This window comes from Leopardus geoffroyi, chromosome D4 (genome assembly GCF_018350155.1).
Source record: "Leopardus geoffroyi isolate Oge1 chromosome D4, O.geoffroyi_Oge1_pat1.0, whole genome shotgun sequence".
In the NCBI taxonomy this organism is placed as follows: Eukaryota; Metazoa; Chordata; class Mammalia; order Carnivora; family Felidae; genus Leopardus; species Leopardus geoffroyi.
In genome coordinates, this window is record NC_059342.1 from 56853282 (window position 1) to 56877564 (window position 24283).

The 24283-nt window shown below is 41.1% G+C and overlaps 1 protein-coding gene and 1 long non-coding RNA gene across 11 annotated transcripts in view; one reads left to right on the plus strand and one right to left on the minus strand.

The window, feature by feature from the left end:
- The window catches only part of LOC123593089, a 179505-nt gene that overhangs the window by 151566 nt on the left and 3656 nt on the right, over positions 1-24283 (plus strand). The window lies entirely within an intron of this gene.
- The window catches only part of FAM205C (family with sequence similarity 205 member C), a 32615-nt gene that overhangs the window by 3076 nt on the left and 5256 nt on the right, over positions 1-24283 (minus strand). Inside the window, exons 1-5 of one of the 6 annotated variants that reach the window (XM_045468625.1) lie at positions 3506-3818; positions 2963-3008; positions 2404-2464; positions 1269-1375; positions 888-1001 (exon numbers count right to left, since the gene is read on the minus strand). In XM_045468625.1, the coding sequence (XP_045324581.1) occupies positions 888-1001; positions 1269-1375; positions 2404-2464; positions 2963-3008; positions 3506-3649 (472 nt within the window). In that variant the 5' untranslated portion in view covers positions 3650-3818. Of the gene's footprint in view, positions 1-887; positions 1376-2403; positions 2465-2962; positions 3061-3505; positions 3824-24283 lie in introns of those variants that run through there. The other 5 variants (XM_045468622.1, XM_045468621.1, XM_045468626.1 and 2 more) reach the window with 5 other exon arrangements.

The window sequence follows — 24283 nt, forward strand, 5'->3', positions numbered from 1 at the left end:
GACTGAGATGGGTTCTCCTAACCGGTAGATCCATAGAGACAGGCAGAAACATGTCTCAGGGCTTATGTTGTATGGCTTTTTGCATCTGCAGATATTTCTGGGCAACAGCTGGCAACCTCCACGGCAGCTGGGGCTGCCTTTGCAGCTGGTGCCACTCTAAGGCTTCACACTTGGCCAGAAGAGGAAATGGGAGATTGATAGCAGTTTGTTGATAGTCAGATGGAGAGGCCCAAATTGGGGAATGTGGGAAGAAGGTGGGGCTAACTTATATGGAAGAAATTTTCATCAGTACAGAGATTAAAAAGAAATTATTGAGGAAAAAGGGACTGGGGCCCCCCTTTTGTGAAGAAATCTTTATGGGCAGACCAGGGACTCATTGTGCAGAAAAGAGGAACCATAGCAAGGTAGCTATGTTTCTGCTGCAGATAGCACACTGAGGCCTCAGCAGGTCCCCAAGGCAATGGACAGAGACCACTTAGAAACTGAAATGTGGTAGAGGGTAGAGCCAGAGCAATGGAGTTTGGGATTTGCTTGCAGCAATATTTGCTCTTGATTCACAGTGGATCCTTCAATAACCCAGAAAGTTTGGGTGGACTGGCTCAACTTTCATGAAACCAGCTCAAGAAATAGCCCATATTTTCAATAGAGGCCTTAGAGGTAGCATTTATGATGAAATAAATGGTTCCCCACCCCCACCCCAGGCTTGGAAAATATTTGGGGCTGTGTTATAAGCTGCCACAGGAATTCTTCTAAAGATCTTGCATGCATTTATAAACATGTCTCAGGGATTTTGGGAAATGGGAAAATGTAAGGCAATGGGGGTAGTTTTAGGCTCATGAGCTCTGGATTTAGGAAAAGAGAGAATCAGATATTCAAGGGCAGCTGACCTTGTTTTTTTAGTACACCTTCGGAGTGGCTCTTCCTCTTGTCCTGCTGAATCACAGGAGTCCTAGGCTCCTCAAGGCTTGAAGAAGACAGAGCTCCTGCATCCCAGGGAACATCTGGCACTTGAAATCCCTTTTTTTGCCGGAGGCATTCAGCCTGGTGGTCTGGGATGCTGACACTGGCTCTCTGAGCAGCTGAGTGTTTTAAGCATTTCTGATCCATTAATTGTGACATTGTGGAGGTTACAGATGGAAGTGGAAGATCTTTGGAGTGCAGGGAACCCTGACTCTGCTCCAAAGAGAGACTAGACATGGACAAAATCTCTAGGCAAGAGGAGCCTTGTGATGGCCCTGATGAAGGGGGAGAGATCAGGCTGTTCTCACCCGCCAGCAACTGCTGAATCTCCAGAGCCACAGCATTGCAAATGGGGCAGGAAGGATCTGCACACAGGAGCCGCCGAACACTTCCCTCCTTAGGAAGCCAGCCCTGGCTGGGAAGGGAAGATGGCAACCATTACTGATGGAGTGACACCTGCCTCTTTGAATGCATATGGCCTGGAGATTGGGCCTGCTTTCCCCTAGTCCTGGAAACCCTGGGGGCTTGTACCCCCAGGGTGTTTACCCATCTCCTTTTTCTCCAAGGAAAATGCCACTGGTAAGTTATATTGGGCTGGACTGAGGGTCTGGACCTTGTTGGGCAAGGTCTCAGACAGCTCATGGGAGCACAGGGCCATGACAGACTGGGAGGTGAGGTGAGTTCTCTGTTGACCTGTGTTGAGAAGCTGAACTAGGAGAAGGGAACCAGGTGGGGGTGGAGGGGAAGCCAATGGTTAGCTGATGGGGCATCACTGGGAACACGACCAGGTAGATTCTGGAGTCAGTCTCCTTTGGGGTTAAGAAGGCCACAGCCTGTATTCGGTATTTCTAAACTGTGGGAAATGAGGTCTTTGTGGGAACTCTACATTCTGGGGACTATGGGGTGTCCCAGCTCCTGTTCGTAGCATCCCTTCAGAGCCAGTCCCATTCTCTAGGGACTTTAAGAAGAGGATAGATGACAGGCTCTTTCCTGAGGGCTGTCCCAGGAACTGGCCTCCCCCAAGACAAAACCATGGAGGTAATGTCAACAGGTTCCACAGGTCTGCCCTTGAATGATTGTAACTGTAAAGGGAATATGACAAAGGACATTTAGTTATGCGCACATTTGTCTATTCTCTTGACTGGATACCTTGTCTTGTGGCTGAGTGTAAACTCATGTAGAGTCTTTAATGAATTACATACTAGTGAAATCCTGAGCTCCAGGACCACTGTGAACTGAGCCCATAGCAGAACTGGGAGACTCCTCTCTCCTGAGACACCTGGTCCCCCTCTGCCCTGGCAACCCTCTCAACTGTGCTCAGTGTCCACTTGGGTCTTACTCCCACCCAGCCATTATCCCTCTCCTCATCCCTTCCCCAGGCCAAGCACAGAAATGATGATGGGCCAGGCTGGAGTTTGGAGACTGCAAAGAGCAAGTGGTCACCTTTTCATGACAGAGAGCAGCTCCCATGGCTTCTCAGCTTCTTCCCGGGAAAGTCTCCTAGCTGAGAAACCAGGAGAGAGTGTTACAAGGAATGAGAGGATACAGGGACGTCCTATGGGAAGTTGAAGGGATGTCCTATAGGAAGCTGAAGGCCTTTGAGTAAGAGGAGATTCAAAACCCCAACAGTAAATGCTCTCAGGCATGTCTGTGTACAACTTAACCAGTTGTATCATGCTGTCCTGGACCTAATCTCATTTGATTATCAAAACCACACTGTGAGTGAGGCAGGACCCATTTCATGAATCACAGACTGAGAGATGAAGTGATTTCCACAGGATCAAAAAATTAGTAAGGGCTTCTGTCCTACTTCCTCATTCTTCATTACCAGCAGATGGGGTAAGATGGAGAATCTTACACCCAAGAAAATCTGGAAGAATTTGTCAGCTGAGGCAATTAGACCCTTCAGTGGTTAGAGCACCTGGTTCCTGGCACCAGGGGACATGAATCAGGGGAATCTTGCCTATAGTGAAGGGAGTCAGAGGGAAAACTAGAACTTTACCTCTTGATGTTCTATCTTTAGCTCTTTGTTTGACTCTCCGGTGACGCTTGAAAACAAAAAAGTTAGAGTATTAAGCTGGGCACCTTTACTCTTTGTGTCTAAAATGAAACAAACAAAACCTGTAAATATTTCCCAAATGTTTTTTGTATTCCAATTTTATACATCCTCCTACCATTCTTTTCCCTACTCTATCTTTTTCACTCCATCATTTCCCGTCTCTTATTTCTAATTTATTTTGAGGCTCTTCCATACTCCATAACCTCCACCCCATTCTCTGAACAAGTCCTGTGGGGGAGGTCGTAATGACACAGGAGAAAAGAGGAACAGATTAAAGGATAAGAAGTCCAGTAGCCAAAGGACTTTAGCTATCCAGGCCCTCAGTGTCTCCCAACCAGAAGAATCACCCAAATTTTGAGCTGTTCTTGGATTCACTGAGAAAACCCCATAAAAAAGTAGGGGTAAGTGTCACAGGAAAAAGTAAGGAGATAAAATCTTCTTGTTTGCGGCTTAATTGGTTCAGTCATGGTCATTGTGTTTCCCTACCCGGCAACAGCTCCTGTTAGGTCCCAACCTAAATTCTTGGTGGCTCTTTTTCACTTGCCAAATAATTAATGCAATAATAATAATGGAGCCATAAGCATATAAGGGATATCCAACATCCCACAGAATAAAGGTAGGGCTCAACATAATCTAAACCTGACGAGCCATCTCTCTTCCTAGACTTTCAAGAACTTGGCACCTAATGCCCCCAAATTCTAGACCTTGTCATCTCTGCCTCACAGAAGATGGAACCAGATCACCAGACTACATCACAAAGCTCTCCTATTTCAAAAGGCATGCAGAGCATCACAGGCCTTTATTTGTCTAGGAGAAGCTCATGTGATTCGGTGTTTCAGATGAAGGTCTCTGGTTGTCTCTGTATGACCTGCAGAATCTGGGCTTAGAGGTGCCAACGTCATGGGCAGTATAGACTTTCATGCTCTATTCCCTATAACCTGATGGCTCAGTTCTCTCCGTAAGACAACAATCTGGTGTGGTGCCTGGGTGGCTCAGTCAGCTAAGCATCTGACTCTTGATTTTGGCTCAGGTCATGATCTTATGGTTTGTGAGTTCAAGCCCCATGTCAGACTCTGTGCTGTCAGCACAGAGCCTGCTTAGGATTCTCTCCCCTCTGCCTCTCTCCCGCTTGAGTGCACGTATGTGTATGCTCTCTCTCTCTCAAAATAAATAAATAAATAAACTTAAAAAAAGACAAAAATCTGGCATCTATCCTTAAGTAAATGAATCTTTATGTATACTGCATGCACTATAAGAGAGTGATTAGGTCAGAATAACTCCATAAACTACATCACCTGTACTGGGAGGATAACTAAAAAACACACAAGAGGATAGGACATCCATTATCTTGTTAAGTGTTAGAAAGTGAGGATTTTGATGTTACAGGCAATTGATGGTCAGTATTAAGAGGTTCAAGAAGAGGATCATGTTTGATGTGTCAAGGAAAGGATATAGCTGTTGTCTTTTTTTTTTTTTTAACTTATTTTACAGAGAGAGTGCACAAGAGGGGGAAGGGGCAGAGGGGTGGAGGGAGGGAGAGAGAGAGACAGAGAGAAGTAGAGAGAGAGAAGGAGAGAGAGAGAGAAAGAGAGAGAAAATCTTAAGCAGGCTCCATGCTCAGCACAGAGCCCCATGTAGGGCTCAATCCCACAACTCTGGGAATATGACCCAAGCCAAAATCAAGATTCCAATACTCAACCAATTGAACCACCCAGGTGCCCCTAGATAATATCTTTTAAAATAACTTTCTGAGAGTTAAAGGAGGATTCCTCCCAGTCTGTGGTCAAGCTTGGGATGGGTGGGAAAAGACTGTAAATACTGCCTTCCAGGAGGCACATAATTGAGGCTCACTTCTGGAGCTTGATTTTCTAGAATAGCCTCTACAGATCTTATAGCATCCTGCCTATTCATGGAGATGGATCATTGGTAAAATTTTTGATTAAAGGCTACAAACTTGTAGTTTCTTTGGTCGAATGTTAACTTTATGGCCCCTGTCAACAATGTGAAATGCCTCCAACATTCTAGGACTTCTGAATTTCCTTAAGTTCTTGCCCTGATGAGAATGGTCCCACACCCACAAAATTGTTGGGCTCAAAATCTCTGAAAGTGCTATTCGGTCCTTCCTCCAGCACCCAGTCCACCACTAAACAGATGTAATGAGCATTCAATCTGTGTTCATCCCTAAGCTGGGCAAGTGTCAAAGGCACAAAGACATTTGAGTTGTGTTATCTGCCTGCTCTCAAGACACTTAAAAACTGAGTTACAAAGATAAGACTACTTCACATGAATAAAAAATCAATCTTACTAAGAGTTGGGGAAGTGGAGATTAAGGAGTTATTATTCAGTGTGTACAGAGTTTTTCTTTAGGATGATGAAAAAGTTCTGAAAAAGGATAGTGATGATGACAGCACACATTATAAATGTACTCAGTGACACTGAACTATACACTTAAAAATAGTTAAAAAAATAAATTGTATGTTAAGTATATACACCACAGTTTAAGATACAAAAGGCAAAAAAAAAAAAAAACAAAAAAAAAAACCCTGTACCAATCATTAGTATGAGGGATTTTTATTAGCTGCAAGGGAAAAATACTCCAAAAATGATTTGAAAGAAATATAGAATAGTGATTGTTTTTCTTAAGTGTCCTTTTAATAGAACAGAATTAAAACAAATACATCCTTACATTTAAGATAATTTAAGAATAGTCTCACCCTGATGATGGGATAAATTTGAGTCATTTTAACATCTCTCCTGAACTTGCAAATTCCATAACACAAAAATGAGAAGACTTTTTCAACCACAGAGCACTGAATGACAAGTGAACAAAAATCAGTTAAAAAGTAGCTTACATAAGCTTAACATTTTTTTAATGTTTATTTTTGAGAGAGAGAGAGAACGAGCAGGGAAGGGGCAGGGAGAGAGACAGACACAGGATCTAAAGCAGGCTCCAGGCTCTGAGCTATCAGCACAGAGCCTGATATGGGGCTCAAACTCACAGACTGTAAGATCATGACCCGAGCTGAAGTCAGACGCTTAACCGACTGAGCCACCCAGGTGCCCCTGCATAAGCTTTTTAGTAGCAGGTTGATATACCTACAATGTAGCTTGAATCTTTTATTTTTATTATTTTTACCCAACCTGCTCCTGCTCCCTGCAGCTGTGGCTGCCCTCTATGCTACTGCAAAAGTTCTGTCCTCCATTAACCTGACTTAACGTGGCCCTGTATGGTGTTTGGTGTCCTCTTCTCCTGGGCTGTGATTATATGTGATTAATAAACTGCTGTCAGTCTCATAGGTTCAGTGTCAAGTGCTGTGAGTTCAGCCATCCTCAGACCTCCAGGACACTCACCCTCACCAATGGGATGAAAAGGAGGTGAACAAATATTGTATCTCCTATCAAACCAGCCCCTGCTTTCTACAGCTGCTGCAGCCTTTTTACTGCTGGAACAGTTCTCAGTCTCCCATTAGCCTAACCTCTCACTCAAGGCAAAACCATCAAATTCTGCAGACTTTGCACCTGCTCCAACCAGTGCACTATTCACCCTACAGATAGCCCACAGCCACTGCCATCCCACTAAGCCATTAAAACCATCTGCTGCAAACTCCTCTGCGGCAACTCACCCACCCTGCTCCTCTGTCTCAGAGCTCAGGAGTTAGAGCCAAAGACAATCTTATGTGTTTTTTCAGGGTAGGCCTTTAGTACAGGTTTATTTACTGATTTGATACTCAGTGATGAAGGGTTCTTGAGTGGTTAGGACAGTGGGACCAGTGTTTTCCCAAACAAAGGCGCATTCATGTAATGACCACATCAATGATGTGGGCATGGATCTTCACATTTGCTCTTTCTGCTTTATGTTTAGAGTGAACAGCAAACAAGGGAGGGGAGGTACCTGAAAATACTCTATGGACTCTGGAGGGCTACACAACTATAGATTCATATTCATTTGTTTCTAGAAAACTTGCTAAAGCCAGACTCTGCTTCCATGATTGTGCTACATTGGTACAATTATTGTAATAGAATTTCTTCAGGAAACTGTTAATTTATTGACTCAAATGTACCATGGGTCATATCACAACTCCATACAGAAAAATCCTGAGAGACATGCCACTGATGTGAGTTTGTCCCTCCACACAAACCTTACAAAGGAGTTTTGCTGTGTCTCATCAGGAAGTATTGTTGAACATCTTAGATGTGCCAAGGTACCGGGAACAGAGAATCACAGTTGTGATATTCAGCAGCAACATTTTTATATATGAGCGTTTTTATTAATGCCCAAGAGTTAAGATTTGCAGGGCGCTCGACAGGAAGCCCTAGAGAAGTGTCAGGCAGCAAGACCACCAGTGGTCATGCAGCAGATTACAGTATACAGTGAGTGTAGCAAGCAGCCAGAGACACTAGAGGGCAGCACCTGCACACTCAATTCTCCTAGTCCAGGGAACTCTCACTGACAGAAACTTTAAAACGTCATCTGTTCCAATGGCTCTCAATCCTGGCCTTACATCAGAATTACTGGGAAGCCTGTAAAATATATAGATTTCCTGGCCTCATCCCAGACTTAATGAATCAGAATATTTAGAGGCAGGGCCCAGCAATCTACATATTAATATCAAAAATAATCCTCAAGCAATAAAACACTAAGGTCTGGATGTATATTTGGGAGATACTAGCAACAGCACCGGCCACCCAGTTATCCTGAGATATAATTAACATATAACATTGTATTAGTTTAAGGTGTACGTCATAGTAATTTATGTATATATTGAGAAACTATTACCACAATAAGTTTAACATTAATCTCCTACATAGGAACACAAGGAAGAAAGGGGACCCTTTCTAAGATTGTCCCATTCACACTCCTGGCTTGATTACAGGCTTCTCACTCTGAGCAGGATGTACCTTTCAATGTAAATAAACCTATAAGAAGAGAATGCCCTGGCCAGCAAGTGGGAGTATGAGAGGCCTCATGGGATTATATTTCCCAGTGTAAATCAGTATATTAGTATTACAATTTATGCCTCCTTTTTTTTAATTTAAATTTTAGTTAACATACAGTGGAATATTGATTTCAAGAGTAGAATTCAGTGATTCGTCACTTACATACAACACCCAGTGCTCATCACAACAAGCGCCCTCCTTAATACCCATCACCCATCTAGCCCATCTCCCACCCATCTCCCTCCATTCTTTTTAAAGAGATTCAATTTTTAAGTAATCTCTACACCCAACATGGGGCTCAAACTCACAAACCTGAGATCTAGAGTTACACGCTCCACTGACTGACCCAGCCCCATGCCCCACATTCTTTTCAGTTTGATTACCGTCTGTCCATCCTGAAGAAACCAATTGTCTCACAGAGTTTGACAAGATGGGAGGTTTTTAAATTGTAAAGCTGAGGAACGCTGACTTTTACTCCTCCCTTTTCTGATCCTCTTAGTCAGTCGTCTCCATCCTCCTAACCAGCTGCAGAGGCAGGGAGAACAATCCTAAACATCAGGCTTCTGCAATGACCACAGTCCCCAGCTTCATCACAGAGGAAAGTGAGTGCCACTGTTTCTCAGTCTAAGCTCCCTTCCTCATGTGTGCCTTAGTTTTCTTCCATTAGTATAAAGTAGTATCTATTAAAGGCTATTTAATGAATAACACGTGGGGGGGGGGTAATGTTATCCTGAACACTTAAAAGTTGTATGTTTTCAGCTTGATAGGAAATAATAGACAGTTATACAAAAACACTCAAATTATCTCAGAGTGTGCCTGGCATAGACAAATGGCTATATAAGTCTCCTATAAAGAGGAGAGAGATTATTTTTGGCTGAAGTGATCTGAGAAACCTTCATGCAGCAAATGGCATTTAAGCTGGTGCTTGAAACAGAGAGAAAATTATAATGTGTGGGATCAGAAGAGAAAGTGATTTAAATGCCAGGAGTCGGTATGCACACAGAGTTTGCTGGTGTTTCTGTGTAATGATATGTGGGGATAACAGAAGGATTCTTGAAATATTTATTTCATTCTGGGTACATTTTATTTTATATATATTTGATCTCAATGTGGTGAGGTTTAGACTTCATTTTGTCTTCATGTGGAAACTGAGGTTGTGGATATCTCCTTGTGGGTGTATTTTTCTGTATCATGTGGACATAAATTATGAAGGTGGGTCTCCTGAATCTGACCATATGTGTTTCTAGGTATAAACGTCTGTGTGGGTGCATTTCTCTATAGATATTTTGATCTCTTTAGGTGTGTGCACATGCAGTCCTGAGAGGACAGGAAGGAATGACAGAGCAAGGATTAGAAGGGTGGCAAAGGCGGGGGGCTGGGGGAGGGAGAAAGTAAGATGTTGAGGGGAACCTGTCTGAAACCCAAATATGAAACTATTACACATTATTAGTATTTTAAATAGTTGATAATTCATTGTCCCATGGACCTAGAAGTTCTTTTTCTAAGAATACATTTATTAGTAAAAGGCTAATGTTTCAAAATGCCATCTTTTATCCATCACTTTCTATCTCTTTTCATTTGTCCTCCCTTTATTTTCTTTCAGTTTTTTCTTTTTCTTTTTCATTGTCAAAAATCAAATTTTATTTCTTCCTTTCATTCCTTATCATCCCAGTTCTTTTTTTTTTTTTTTTAATTTTTTTTTCAACGTTTATTTATTTTTGGGACAGAGAGAGACAGAGCATGAACGGGGGAGGGGCAGAGAGAGAGGGAGACACAGAATCGGAAACAGGCTCCAGGCTCTGAGCCATCAGCCCAGAGCCTGATGCGGGGCTCGAACTCCCGGACCGCGAGATCGTGACCTGGCTGAAGTCGGACGCTTAACCGACTGCGCCACCCAGGTGCCCCCCTTATCATCCCAGTTCTATTCCTTTCTTCATTGAAGTTTTCTCTCTCTGTAAGTTTTCCTTTCTCTTCTAATGTATGGAGCTAATACCATAACCCACCCACACCCCAAAATCAAATGTTTCTAAATTGGGAAAGGGAGTACCTCTTGTTGTAAAGATATTTTAGGGTAAGTCTTGGACTTTTGTCTTTACTGTCACTGCCATAGTAAATTCATTAACTGATTCATCAAAATTTAATTGGGTGCTTTTGTGTAGGTTAAAAGCATTGTTCTAATTACTGGCGAAACAGAAAAAATGCCTGGCATAATCAACAAAGTATATAAATTATCATCTTTAATGAAAGTAACCAAATTTTCTCCAGACATAGGAGAAAACTAAAAGAAATGCAAAATGATTTAGCTAGTTTTTTTCCATAGGCATTTACTATATATCCTCTTAAGAAAACTGAGGTAGTAAACAATCATCCAGTGCACTTGCATATTTTTTCATATTTGTTAATATATTGCCATTCTAAGAAATGAGAACAAATCAAAATTATGCTTAGTGAGCAGTATTTCTACATGTTTCTTTTTTTTTAATTTTTTAAAAAGTTTATTTATTTTGAAAGAGAGAAAGCACACACTCGCACGTGAGCAGGGGAGGGGCGGAGATAGGGGAGGGAATCCCAAGCAAGGTCGGAGCTGCCAGCATGGAACCCAAGGCGGGGCTTGATCTCACAAACTAAGATGATGACCTGAGCCAAAATCAAGAGCCAGACACTTAACTGACTGAGCCACCCAGGTGCCCCTCCACATCTGTTTCTTAGAAATAATCCAGGTATCCAGAGATTGTTTATTAATTAACCTGATCATCTGTTTAATTTTATATTAAAGTTTTTTTTTTTTTCAACGTTTATTTATTTTTGGGACAGAGAGAGACAGAGCATGAACGGGGGAGGGGCAGAGAGAGAGGGAGACACAGAATCAGAAACAGGCTCCAGGCTCTGAGCCATCCGCCCAGAGCCCGACGCGGGGCTCGAACTCCCGGACCGCGAGATCGTGACCTGGCTGAAGTCGGACGCTTAACCGACTGCGCCACCCAGGCGCCCCTATATTAAAGTTTTAAAGTTAGTTAAGAATCTGGAAATATGGGGCACCCGGGTGTCTCAGTCAGTTGTGTCTGACTCTATATTCGGCTCAGGTCATGATCTCATGGTTCGTGAGATTGAGCCCCACATCAGGTTTCTGCTGATAGTGCAAACACTGCTTGGGATTCTCTCCTCTCTCTGCAGCTCCCTCCACTCTTGTGCGCACTCTCTCTAAATAAATAAACATTTAGGGGCGCCTGGGTGGCTCAGTCCGTTAAGGGGCCGACTTCGGCTCAGGTCATGATCTCGCAGTCTGTGAGTTCGAGCCCCACGTCGGGCTCTGTGCTGACAGCTCAGAGCCTGGAGCCTGTTTTGGATTCTGTGTCTCCCTCTCTCTGACCCTCCCCCATTCATGCTCTGTCGCTCTCTGTCTCAAAAATAAATAAACGTTAAAAACATTTTTTTTAAATAAATAAATATTTAAAAAAGAACCTGGAAATACAATTTTGGCTAATATGTTATATCCTTATGAGTTCTAGAATTGTAAGAATTTCTTAAACTCCTTTGAAAAGATATTACCATTTTATTTAAACTAATAAGGTAAAACCTTGGATTGCAAGTAACTTGTTCTGTGAGTGTTCTATGGGCAAACATTTCTAATAAATCTTAACTTATTCAATGAGCATTGTCTTGCAATACGAGTAGTATGTGATGCTTAATGTCATATGATCACAACTGAGCCAATGGTTCTCTCCCTCTCTTGCTGCAGGATTTTGGGTGATCGGCTCCCATGCTTGGATATTCAGTCTCAGGGCACAGTATTTGGCAGAAATCAGTGATTTTTCAGAATGTTGGAAGGTGCCCACAACTGGCACTAGTGTATTTTTTTGTCACTTCAAAGTACCTACAGACAGCCCTTTGCTTTTCCATACAAGAGTAAGCTTAGGAATGCTTTGCTTTATTCTAGGTCAGGCTGCTTGCAGTTATAGACCCTTTCCTTTGCTGCCTTATTGCCAGTTATATTAAATACAGTATATGACAAGAGTTTACTAATATTGTGCTGTAGTCAACATCCATGCAAGTAAATATAATGCCCCCCCTGCAGAAAAAAGGTTGAAAAGAAAGGTGGTAAGAAGGAAATGATTGTGGTTGAAGTTAAGAAGGAAATCATTGAAAAGTATGAATGAAGTATGTGAGTGGCCAGAATTGCAAGATTTTATAAGAAGTCCACGTCTGCATCTCATCTGCAGAGGAGGAAGAAAAAAAGGCATAGGAATCCCTCACTTCAAATGAGATTAGGGAGATGTGTAAGATATGGGAAACAGCGCAAAATTCTGTAGAAAAGCACCACCCTAATAAGGCTGTAGCAATGTGAGCAATGAATCTGTTTAAGGACAACACAATGTCACATTTCTGCAAAATCCTCAAAAAGAGGCAAAAGCAAGTGTCATTGGATAAATTCCTTGTTAAAGTTGCACAAAAAGAAAAAGATTCCATTGAACCAAGAGACAGCAGTGATTCTGTTAGCGATAGTGAAAGTCATCCTACACAGTAACCCTCCTTTCCCTTGTCTCCCTCACACCAGCCATGAAGGTTTTCAAAGGTTAAGTGCAGGTTAATTGGTTTATTTTACTTTATATATTTTTCTTTATTACTTTGTATTATATTATAGTATTGTAATCACTTTTATATGAATATTTTTTAGTTGTGGAACGAATCATCTGAGTTTCTATTATTTCTTATGGGAAAATTTGCTTTGATATACAAGTGCTTTGGATTACAAGCATATTTCTGGAATGAACTATGCTTACAAACCAAGGTTTTACTGTATATATATACATAATATATGTATCATTGGCATAGAAAATATATTTGAAAAAGTAATGGCTGGGCACCTGGGTGGCTCAGTCGTTGAGCATCTGACTTCAGCTCAGGTCATGATCTCACAGTTTGTGAGTTCAAGTCCCAGATTGGGAGAGCTCAACCCCTGCTTCAGGTGAGCTCAAGCCTTGCTTTGGGTGAACACAAGCCCCAATATGGGTGAGCCCCACTTGTCTCTCTCTCTCTCTCTCCCTCGTTCACTTGTGCCCCCCTCTCTTTTTCAAAAAAAAGTGGGTGAAAATTGCCCAAATTTAATGAAAGTTATACATTTACACATTCAAAAAGCTCAGTGAAGCCCAAACAGGATACAATGAAAGAAATCCATGCCTAGACCCACCATAATCAAGCTTCTTAAAACCAAAGAACTCTTGAAAACAATATGTTACTGTTCAAATGACTGGATTTCTTATAAAAAACCATATAGGCCAGCAGACAGTGTAACAACATCTTTAAAGTGTTAAAAAGAATCCACTATCAACCCACAATGTTGTATCTGGCTAAAATGTCCTTTAAAATAAAGATGAACTTCCAGTACTATGTTAAATAACAATAGTGAGACTGTCCATCCCTGTCTTGTTCCTGACCATAAAGGAAAATCTTTCAGTTTTTCCCCATTGAGGACGATACTAGCTATGAGTCTTTTCTCTATGGCCTTTAAGATGTTATGTTGCATTTATCCCTACTTTGTTGAGGGTTTTTATCAAGAGTGGATGTTGTATTTTTTCAAATGTTTTGTATCTATTGAGAGGACCATATGGTTCTTATCCTTTCTTTTATTAATGTGGTATACCACATTTATTGCTTTGTGAATATGAACCATGACTTGCAGCCCAGAAATAAACCCACTTGATTGTGAATATTTTTTTAATATGAAATTTATTGTCAAATTGATTTCCATACAACACCCAGTGCTCATCCCAACAGGTGCCCTCCTCAATACCCATCACCCAACCTACCCTCCCTCCCACCCCCCATCAACCCTCAGTTTGTTCTCAGTTTTTAAGAGTCTCTTATGGTTTGGCTCCCTCCCTCTCCAACTTTTTTTTCCTTCCCCTCAACCATGGTCTTCTGTTAAGTTTATCAGGATCCACATAAGAGTGAAAACATATGGTATCTGTCTTTCTCCATTTCCACCCACATTGCTAAAAAAGGCCATATTTCATTCTTTCTCATTGCCAAGTAGTATTCCATTATGTATATAAACCACAATTTCTTTATCCATTCATCAATTGATGGACATTTAGGCTCTTTCCACAATTTGGCTATTGTTGAAAGTGCTGCTATAAACATTGGCGTACAAGTGCCCCTATGCATCAGTACTCCTGTATCCCTTGGGTAAATTCCTAGCAGTGCTATTGCCGGGTAATGGGGTAGATCTATTTTTAATTTTTTGAGGAATCTCCACACTGTTTTCCAGAGCGGCTGCACCAGTTTGCATTCCCACCAACAGTGCAAGAGGGTTCCCATTTCTTCACATCCTCTCCAGCATCTATAGACTCCTGAATTGTTCATTTTGGCCACTCTGACTGGCGTGAGGTGATATCTGAGTGTGGTTTTGATTTGTATTTCCCTAACGAGGAGTGATGTTGAGCATCTTTTCATGTGCCTGTTGGCCATCTGGATGTCTTCTTTAGAGAAGTGTCTAATCATGTTTTCTGCCCATTTTTTCACTGGACTATTCGTTTTTTGGGTGTAGAGTTTGGTGAGTTCTTTATAGATTTTGGATATTAGCCCTTTGTCTGATATGTCATTTGCAAATATCTTTTCCCATTCCGTCGGTTGCCTTTTAGTTTTGTTGATTGTTTCCTTTGTAGAGCAGAAGATTTTTATCTTCATGAGGTCCCAATAGTTCATTTTTGCTTTTAATTCTCTTGACTTTGGGGATGTGTAAAGTAAGAAATTGCTGCGGCTGAGGTCAGAGAGGTCTTTTCCTGCTTTCTCCTCTAGGGTTTTGATGGTTTCCTGTCTCACATTCAGGTCCTTTACCCATTTTGAGTTTATTTTTGTCAATGGTGTAAGAAAGTGGTCTAGTTTCATCCTCCTTCATGTTTCTGTCCAGTTCTCCCAGCACCATTTGTTAAAGAGACTGTCTTTTTTCCATTGGATGTTCTTTCCTGCTTTGTCAAAGATTAGTTGGCCATACTTTTGTGGATCTAGTTCTGGGGTATCTATTCTATTCCATTGGTCTATGTGTCTGTTTTTGTGCCAATACCATGCTGTCTTGATGATTACAGCTTTGCAGTAGAGGCTAAAGTCCAGGATTGTGATGTCTCCTGCTTTGGTCTAATTCTTCAAAATTACTTTGGCTATTCAGGGCCTTTTGTGGTTCCATGCAAATTTTAGGATTGCTTGTTCTAGCTTCGAGAAGAATGCTGGTGCAGTTTTGATTGGGATTGCATTGAATGTGTAGATAGCTTTGGGTAGTATTTTAACAATAGTATTGATTGGGTAGTATTTTAAAATACAAAAATTTTAACAATATTTATTCTTCCAATCCATGAGCACGGAATGTTTTTCCATTTCTTTATATCTTCTTCAATTTCCTTCATAAGCTTTCTATAGTTTTCAGCATACAGATCTTTTATATATTTGGTTAGGTTTACTCCTAGGTATTTTATGATTCTTGGTGCAGTTGTGAATGGGATCAGTTTCTTTATTTGTCTTTCTGTTGCTTCATTATTAGTGTATAAGAATGCAACTGATTTCTGTACATTGATTTTGTATCCTGTGACTTTGCTGAATTCATGTATCAGTTCTAGCAGACTTTTGGTAGAGTCTGTTGGGCTTTCCATGTATAATATCATGTCATCTGCAAAAAGTGAAAGCTTAACATCATCTTTGCCAATTTGGATGCCTTTGATTTCCTTTTGTTGTCTGATTGCTGATGCTAGAACTTCCAAAACTATGTTAAACAACAGCAGTGAGAGTGGACATCCTTATCGTGTTCCTGATCTTAGGGGGAAAGCTCTGTTTTTCCCCACTGAAGATGATATTAGCTGTTGACTTTTCATAAATGGCTTTTATGATGTTTAAGTATGTTCTCTCCATCCCAACTTTCTTGAGGTTTTTATTAAGAAAGGGTGCTGAATCTTGTCAAATGCTTTTTCTGCATCAGTTGACAGGATCATATGGTTCTTTTCTTTTCTTTTATGAATGTGATGTATCACATTGATTGATTTGCGAATGTTGAACCAACCCTGCAGCCCAGGAATGAATCCCACTTGATCATGGTGTATAACTCTTTTTATATGCTGTTGAATTCGATTTGCTAGTATCTTATTGAGAATTTTTGCATCCATATTCATCAGGGATATTGGCCTGTAGTTCTCTTTTTTTGCTGGGTCTGTCTGGTTTGGGAATCAAAGTAATGCTGGCTTCATAGAATGAGTCTGGAAGTTTTCCTTCCCTTTCTATTTCTTGGAACAGCTTGAGAAGGATAGGTATTTTCTCTGCTTTAAACGTCTGGTAGAACTCCCCTGGGAAGCCATCTGGTCCTGGACTCTTATTTGTTGGGAGATTTTTGATAACGGATTCAATTTCTTCGCTGGCTATGGGTCTGTTCAAGCTTTCTATTTCCTCCTGATTGAGTTTTGGAAGTGTGTGGGTTTTTAGGAATTTGTCCATTTCTTCCAGGTTGTCCAGTTTGTTGGCATATAATTTTTCAAAGTATTCAATGATAATTGCTTGTATCTCTGAGGGATTGGTTGTAATAATTCCATTTTCATTCACGATTTTATCTGCTTGGGTCATCTCCCTTTTCTTTTTGAGAAGCCTGGCTAGAGGTTTGTCAATTTTGTTTATTTTTTCAAAAAACCAACTCTTGGTTTCGTTGATCTGCTCTACAGTTTTTTTTAGATTCTACATTGCTTATTTCTGCTCTGATCTTTATTATTTCTCTTCTTCTGCTGGTTTTGGGGTGTCTTTGCTGTTCTGCTTCTATTTCCTTTAGGTGTGCTGTCAGATTTTGTATTTGGGATTTTTCTTGTTTCTTGAGATAGGCCTGGATTGCAATGTATTTTCCTCTCAGGACTGCCTTCGCTGTGTCCCAAAGCGTTTGGATTGTTGTATTTTCATTTTCGTTTGTTTCCATATATTGTTTAGTTTCTTCTCTAGTTGCGTGGTTGACCCACTCCTTCTTTAGTAGGGTGTTCTTTAACGTCCATGCTTTTGGAGGTTTTCCAGACTTTTTCCTGTGGTTGATTTCAAGCTTCATGGCATTGTGGTCTGAAAGTATGCATGGTATAATTTCAATTCTTGTATACTCATGAAGGGCTGTTTTGTGACCCAGTATATGATCTATCTTGGAGAATGTTCCATGTGCACTCGAGAAGAAAGTATATTCTGTTGCTTTGGGATGCAGAGTTCTAAATATATCTGTCAAGTCCATCTGATCCAATGTCTCATTCAGGGCCCTTGTTTCTTTATTGACCGTGTGTCTAGATGATCTATCCATGTCTGTAAGTGGAGTGTTAAAGTCCCCTGCAATTACCACATTCTTATCAATAAGATTGCTTATGTTTGTGAGTAATTGTTTTATATATTTGGGGGCTCCCGTATTCGGCGCATAGACATTTATAATTGTTACCTCTTCCTGATGGATAGACCCTGTAATTATTATATAATGCCCTTCTTCATCTCTTGTTACAGCCTTTAATTTAAAGTCTAGTTTGTCTGATATAAGTATGGCTACTCCAGCTTTCTTTTGGCTTCCAGTAGCATGATAAATAGTTCTCCATCCCCTCACTCTCAATCTGAAGGTGTCCTCAGGTCTAAAATGAGTCTCTTGTAGACAGCAAATAGATGGGTCTTGTTTTTTTTTATCCATTCTGATACCCTATGTCTTTTGGTTGGCACATTTAGTCCATTTACATTCAGTGTTACTACTGAAAGATATGGGCTTAGAGTCATTGTGATGCCTGTATGTTTTATACTTGTAGTGATGTCTCTGGTACTTTGTCTCACAGGATCCCCCTTAGGATCTCTTGTAGGGCTGGTTTAGTGGTGACGAATTCCTTCAGTTTTTGTTTGTTTGGGAAGACATTTATCTCTCCTTGTATTCTTAATGACAGACATGCTGGATAAAAGATTCTCAGCTGCATATTTTTTCTGTTCCTCACATTGAAGATTTCCTGCCATTCCTTTCTGGCCTGCCAAGTTTCAGAAGAGAGATCGGTCACGAGTCTTCTAGGTCTCCCTTTATATGTTAGAGCACGTTTATCCCTCGCTGCTTTCAGAATTTTCTCTTTATCCTTGTATTTTGTCAGTTTCACTATGATATGTTGTGCAGAAGATCGATTCAAGTTACATCTGAAGGGAGTTCTCTGTGCCTCTTGGATTTCAATGCCTTTTTCCTTCCCCAGATCAGGGAAGTTCTCAGCTATTATTTCTTCAAGTACACCTTCAGCACCTTTCCCTCTCTCTTCCTCCTCTGGGATACCAATTATGTGTATATTATTTCTCTTTAATGCATCACTAAGTTCTCTAATTTTCCCCTCATACCCCTGGATTTTTTTATCTCTCTTTTTCTGAGCTCCTTCTTTTTCCATAATTTTATCTTCTAGGTCACCTATTCTCTCCTCTTCCTCTTCAGTCTGAGGCGTGGTCATTTCCATTTTTTTTGCAGCTCGTTTATCGCATTTTTTAGCTCCTCCTAACTATTCCTTAGTCCCTTGATCTCTGTAGCAATAGATTCTCTGCTGTCCTCTATACTGTTTTCAAGCCCAGCGATTAATTTTATGACTATTATTCTAAATTCACTTTCTGTTATATTGTTTAAATCCTTTTTGATAAGTTTGTTAGCTGTTGTTATCCTGGAGATTCTTTTGAGGGGAATTCTTCCGTTTAGTCATTTTGGATAGTTCCTGTAGTGGTGCAGAACTGCAGGGCACTTCCCCTGTGCTGTCTTGAATAACTCGCATTGGTGGGTGGGGCCGCCGTCAGACCTGGTGTCTGCCCCCACCCCACCGCTGGGGCCACAGATTGGTGTGTGCCTTCTTTTTCCCTCTTCTAGGAGCGGCATTCACTGTGGGGTGGTGTGGCCCATCTGGGCTACTTGCACACTGCCAGGCTTGTGGTGCTGGGGATCTGGGGTATTAGCTGGGATAGATAGGCAAGGTGCACGGGGGCGGGAGAGGTAGGCTCAGCTCGCTTCTCCGTCGGTGATCTGCTTTGGGAGGGGTCGTGTGGCAGCGGGAGGGAGTCAGGCCCGCAGGAGGTGTGGGTCCGCAGAAGCACAGTGTTGGGTGTTTGTGCGGTGCCAGCAAGTTCCCTTGCAGGGACTGGTTCCCTTTGGGATTTTGGCTGGGGAATAGGCAAGGCAGATGGCGCTGGTGAGCGCCTTTATTCCCCGCCAAACTGAGCTCTGTTGTCCTGGGGCTCAGCAACTCTCCCTCCCGTTGTCTTCCAGCCTTTCCACTATCCGAGCAGAACTGTTAACTTATAACCTTCCAGATGTTAAGTCCCGCTTGCTGCCAGAACACACTCCGTCTAGCCCCTCTGCTTTTGCAAGCCAGACTCAGGGTCTCTGCTTGGCCGGCGGACCGGCCCTCCGCCCCGGCTCCCTCCCACAAGTCTGCCTGGTGCGCACCGCCTTGCCACCCTTCCTACCCTCTTCCGTGGGCCTCTTGTCTGCGCTTGTCTCCGGAGACTCCATTCTGCTAGTCTTCTGGCGGTTTTCTGGGTTATTTAGGCAGGTATAGGTGGAATCTAAGTGATCAGCAGGACGCGGTGAGCCCAGCATCCTCCTACGCCACCATCTCTAAAATGTTTGTATTTTAAAATACTACCCAAACAATAGTATTGTTAAAATACTACCCAAAGCTATCTACACATTCAACGCAATCCCAATCAAATTGCACTGGCATTCTTCTCGAAACTAGAACAAGCAATCCTAAAATTTGTATGGAACCACAAAAGGCCCCGAATAGCCAAAGTAATTTTGAAGTATTAGACCAAAGCAGGAGGCATCACAATCCCGGACTTTAGCCTCTACTACAAAGCTGTAATCATCAAGACAGCATGGTATTGGCACAAAAACAGACACACAGACCAATGGAATAGAATAGAAGCCCCAGAACTAGATCCACAAACGTATGGCCAACTCATCTTTGACAAAGCAGGAAAGAACATCCAATGGAAAAAAGACAGTCTCTTTAACAAATGGTGCTGGGAGAACTGGACAGCAACATGCAGGAAGATGAAACCAGACCACTTTCTCACACCATTCACAAAAATAAACTCAAAATGGATAAAGGACCTGAATGTGAGACAGGAAACCATCAAAACCCTAGAGAAGAAAGCAGGAAAAGACCTCTCTGACCTCAGCCGCAGCAATTTCTTACTTGACACATCCCCAAAGTCAAGAGAATTAAAAGCAAAAATGAACTATTGGGACCTCATGAAGGTAAAACCTTCTCCCCTGCAAAGGAAACAACCAACAAAACTAAAAGGCAACCAACAGAATGGGAAAAGATATTTGCAAATGACATATTGGACAAAGGGCTAGTATCCAGAATCTATAAAGAGCTCACCAAATTCCACACCCAAAAAACGATAGTCCAGTGAAGAAATGAGCAGAAAACATGAATAGACACTTCTCTCAAGACATCCAGATGGCCAACAGGCACATGAAAAGATGCTCAACGTTGCTCCTCATCAGGGAAACACAAACCAAAAGCACACTCAGATATCACCTCACACCAGTCACAGTGGCCAAAATGAACAAATCAGGAGACTATAGATGCTGGAGAGGATGTGGAGAAACGGGAACCCTCTTGCACTGTTGGTGGGAATGCAAATTGGTGCAGCCACTCTGGAAAACAGTGTGGAGGTTCCTCAGAAAATTAAAAATAGACCTACCCTATGACCCAGCAATAGCACTGCTAGGAATTTACCCAAGGGATACAGGAGTGCTGATGCATAGGGGCACTTGTACGCCAATGTTTATAGCAGCACTTTCAACAATAGCCAAATTATGGAAAGAGCCTAAATGTCCATCAACTGATGAATGGATAAAGAAATTGTGGTTTATATACACAATGGAATACTACTTGGCAACGAGAAAGAATGAAATATGGCTTTTTGTAGCAATGTGGGTGGAAATGGAGAAGGACAGATACCATATGTTTTCACTCTTATGTGGATCCTGAGAAACTTAACAGAAACCCATGCGGGAGGGGGAAGGAAAAAAAAGTTGGAGATGGAGGGAGCCAAACCATAAGAGACTCTTAAAAACTAAGAACTGAGGGTTGATGGGGGTTGGGAGGGAGGGTAGGATGGGTAATGGGCACTGAGGAGGGCACCTTTTGGGATGAGCACTGGGTGTTGTATGGAAACCAATTTGACAATAAATTCATATTTAAAAATAAATAAATAAATAAATAAATAAATAAATAAAAGGAACTCTTTGAGAGTGAAAGGAGAGAGACCTTTAAAATAGGAAACAAACTGAGGGTTGATGGAGGGAGGTGGGTGGGGGATGGGCTAATGGGTGATGGATATCAAGGAAGGCACTTGTTATAATGAGCACGGGGTGTTGTATGTAATTGATGAATCACTGAATTCTACTCCTGAAACCAGTATTTCACTGTATTTAACTAACTAGAATTTATTTTTTTCATTTATTTTATTTTATTTTTAAATATATGAAATTTATTGTCAAATTGGTTTCCATACAACACCCAGTGCTCATCCCAACAGGTGCCCTCCTCAGTGCCCATCACCCATCGTCCCCTCCCTCCCATCCCCCATCAGCCCTCAGTTTGTTCTGTTTTTAAGAGTTCTTATGCTTTGGCCCTCTCCCAATCTAACCTTTTTTTTTAACTAACTAGAATTTAAATAAAAATTTGGAAAAATATATAAAATGCATCTTTAAAATTAAAAAAAGGACTCTGTGAGTGGAAAACAAAAACCATAAGTAAGAGTAATAAAAATAGGAGACACAAAAGCAAAAAAAAAATAAGTATATTTGTAAAAAATTAATCAAGAGAAGCACAAAATAAGAGGATATAAAATAGACCAAATAATCTGAAACATGGAGCGGAGAGAAGTAAAGAATAAGTTCTAAATTAAGTGAGCATCAACTTAGAAAAGACACCTATATGCAGAATTTGTTATATATAAACTGAATGGTAACCACAAATCAAAAAACAGTAATAGACATGCAAAAAATAAAGAGTAAGGAATCCAAATATATCACTAAGGAAAACCAGCAGACCATGAAAGACAGAAGGAGAACAAAGGATCTGAAAAAAATTACAAAAACCACCACCAAACAGGTAACAAAATGGCAAGAAATACATTTCAATCAATAATAACTCTGAATGTAAGTGGAATAAATGCTCCAGTTAAAAAACATAGGGTGACAGAGTGGATGAAAACACAAGACCCATCTATATGATGCTTACAAGAGACTCATTTAGACTTAAAGACACCTGCAGATTGAAAGTGAGAAGAGAGAGAAACATCCATCATACAAACTGATGTCAAAAAAGCTAAAACAGCAGTAATTATATCAGACAAAATAGACTTTAAAACAAAGTCTGTAAAAAAAAAAAAGACAAAGGAGGACACTGTATAATAATAAAGGGGACAATCCAACAAGAAGATATAACAATTGTAAATATTTATGAACCCAATATGGGGATACCCAAATACACAAAACAGTTAATAATAAACATAAAGGAACTAATTGCCTGCAATACAGTAATAGTAGGGGACTTTAACACCCCACTTACATCAATGGACAGATCATTTAAACAAAATCAACAAGGAAACAGTGGCTTTTAATGGCACACTGGATCAGATGTATTTAACACATATATTTGGAATATTCCACCCTAAAGCAGCAGAATACACATTCTTTTCAAGTGCACACTGAACGTTTGCCAGAATAGATCACGTTAGGCCACAAAACAAGTCTCAACAAATTCAAAAAAAGATTGAAGTCATACCATGCATCTTTTCTGACTACAATGCTATGAAACTAGAAGTCAACAAGAAAAAGTATGAAAAGAGCACAAATAGATGGAGATTAAATAACATGCTACTAAACAATGAATGGGTTAACCAAGAAATCAAAGAAGAAATGAAAAATTACATGGAAGAAATGAAAAGGAAAACACAACGGTCCAAAACCTTTGGGATGCAACAAAAATAGTTCTAGGAGGGAAGTTTATAGCAATCCAGGCCTACTTCAAGCAAGAAAAATCTCAAATAAACAACCTAACCTTCCACCTAAAGAAGCTAGAAAGAACAACAAACAAATCCCAGGGGTGCCTGGGTGGCTCAGTCGGTGGGGTGTCCAACTATGGCTCAGATCATGATCTCAAGGTTTGTAAGTTCAAGCCCCATGTTGGACTCTGTGCTGAAAGGTCAGAGCCTGGAGCCTGCTTCAGATTCTGTGTCTCCCTCTCTCTCTGCCCCTCTCCTGCTAATACTCTGTCTCTCTGTCTCTCAAATATGAATAAACATTTAAAAAATAAAATAAAAAAATATACAAATCCCAAAAACAGCAGAAAGAAGGAAATAATAAAGAGTGGAGCATAAATAAATGATATGGAAGCAAACAAACAAAAAACAATAGAAGAGATCAATGAAACCAGGAGCTAATTCTTTGAAAAGATCAGCAGAGCTGATAAACCTCTAGCCAGACTCATAAAAAGAAGGAGGGAGGGAGAAAGAGAGAGAGAGGACTCGAGTAAACAAAGTCATAAATGAAAGAGAAATAACAACACCACAGAAATACAAACAATTGTAAGAGAATTTTATGAAAAACTATATATTTCAGCAAATTAGACAATCTAGAAGAAATGGATAAATTCCTAGAAACATAACCTATCAAAAGTGAAGCAGAAAGAAATAGAAAATTTCAACAAAGCAATTATCAGCAAGGAGACTGAATCAATAATCAAAATATTTCCAATAGAGTATGAGGAGCCAAGATGGGGGAAAGGCATGGAAGCTTTTTGTGTGGCTCACTTCCATGAAATACAGCCAGACCAACACTAAACCATCCTACACACCTAGAAAACTGATTGGAGGATTAATACAACAATCTGCACTACCTGAACCACAGAATTCAGCAGATATGCGGCGGGAGAGCTGAACTTGGGGAGCAAGAAGCCAGGGGCGGGCAGGGAGCCGCTTTTGCAGGCGGAGAGAGGACGGAGACTGGGAGGGGCGAGGGTGGGGAGAATATGGGAAAAGCACCCCTTCCCAAAAGCAGCTGGAGAGAAAGTGGAAAATTGAAAACAGCCACAGGGACTAAACTAAAGAGGGAGAAAGGAGAGGGTTTAAATTCCATTAAGACTGTAAACAAGGGGAGTGCCAAGTCTACAACTCCGCAGCTCCATACCTGGAGGTGCTCTCGTGGGAAGGGTGAATCCCCAGGAATAGAGAGTGGGGCCTGGGAAGTTCTTGGGCCACACGGGGAAAAGCGGTTCCACTGCTGGAAGGACATTTGGTAGAGACGGTTGA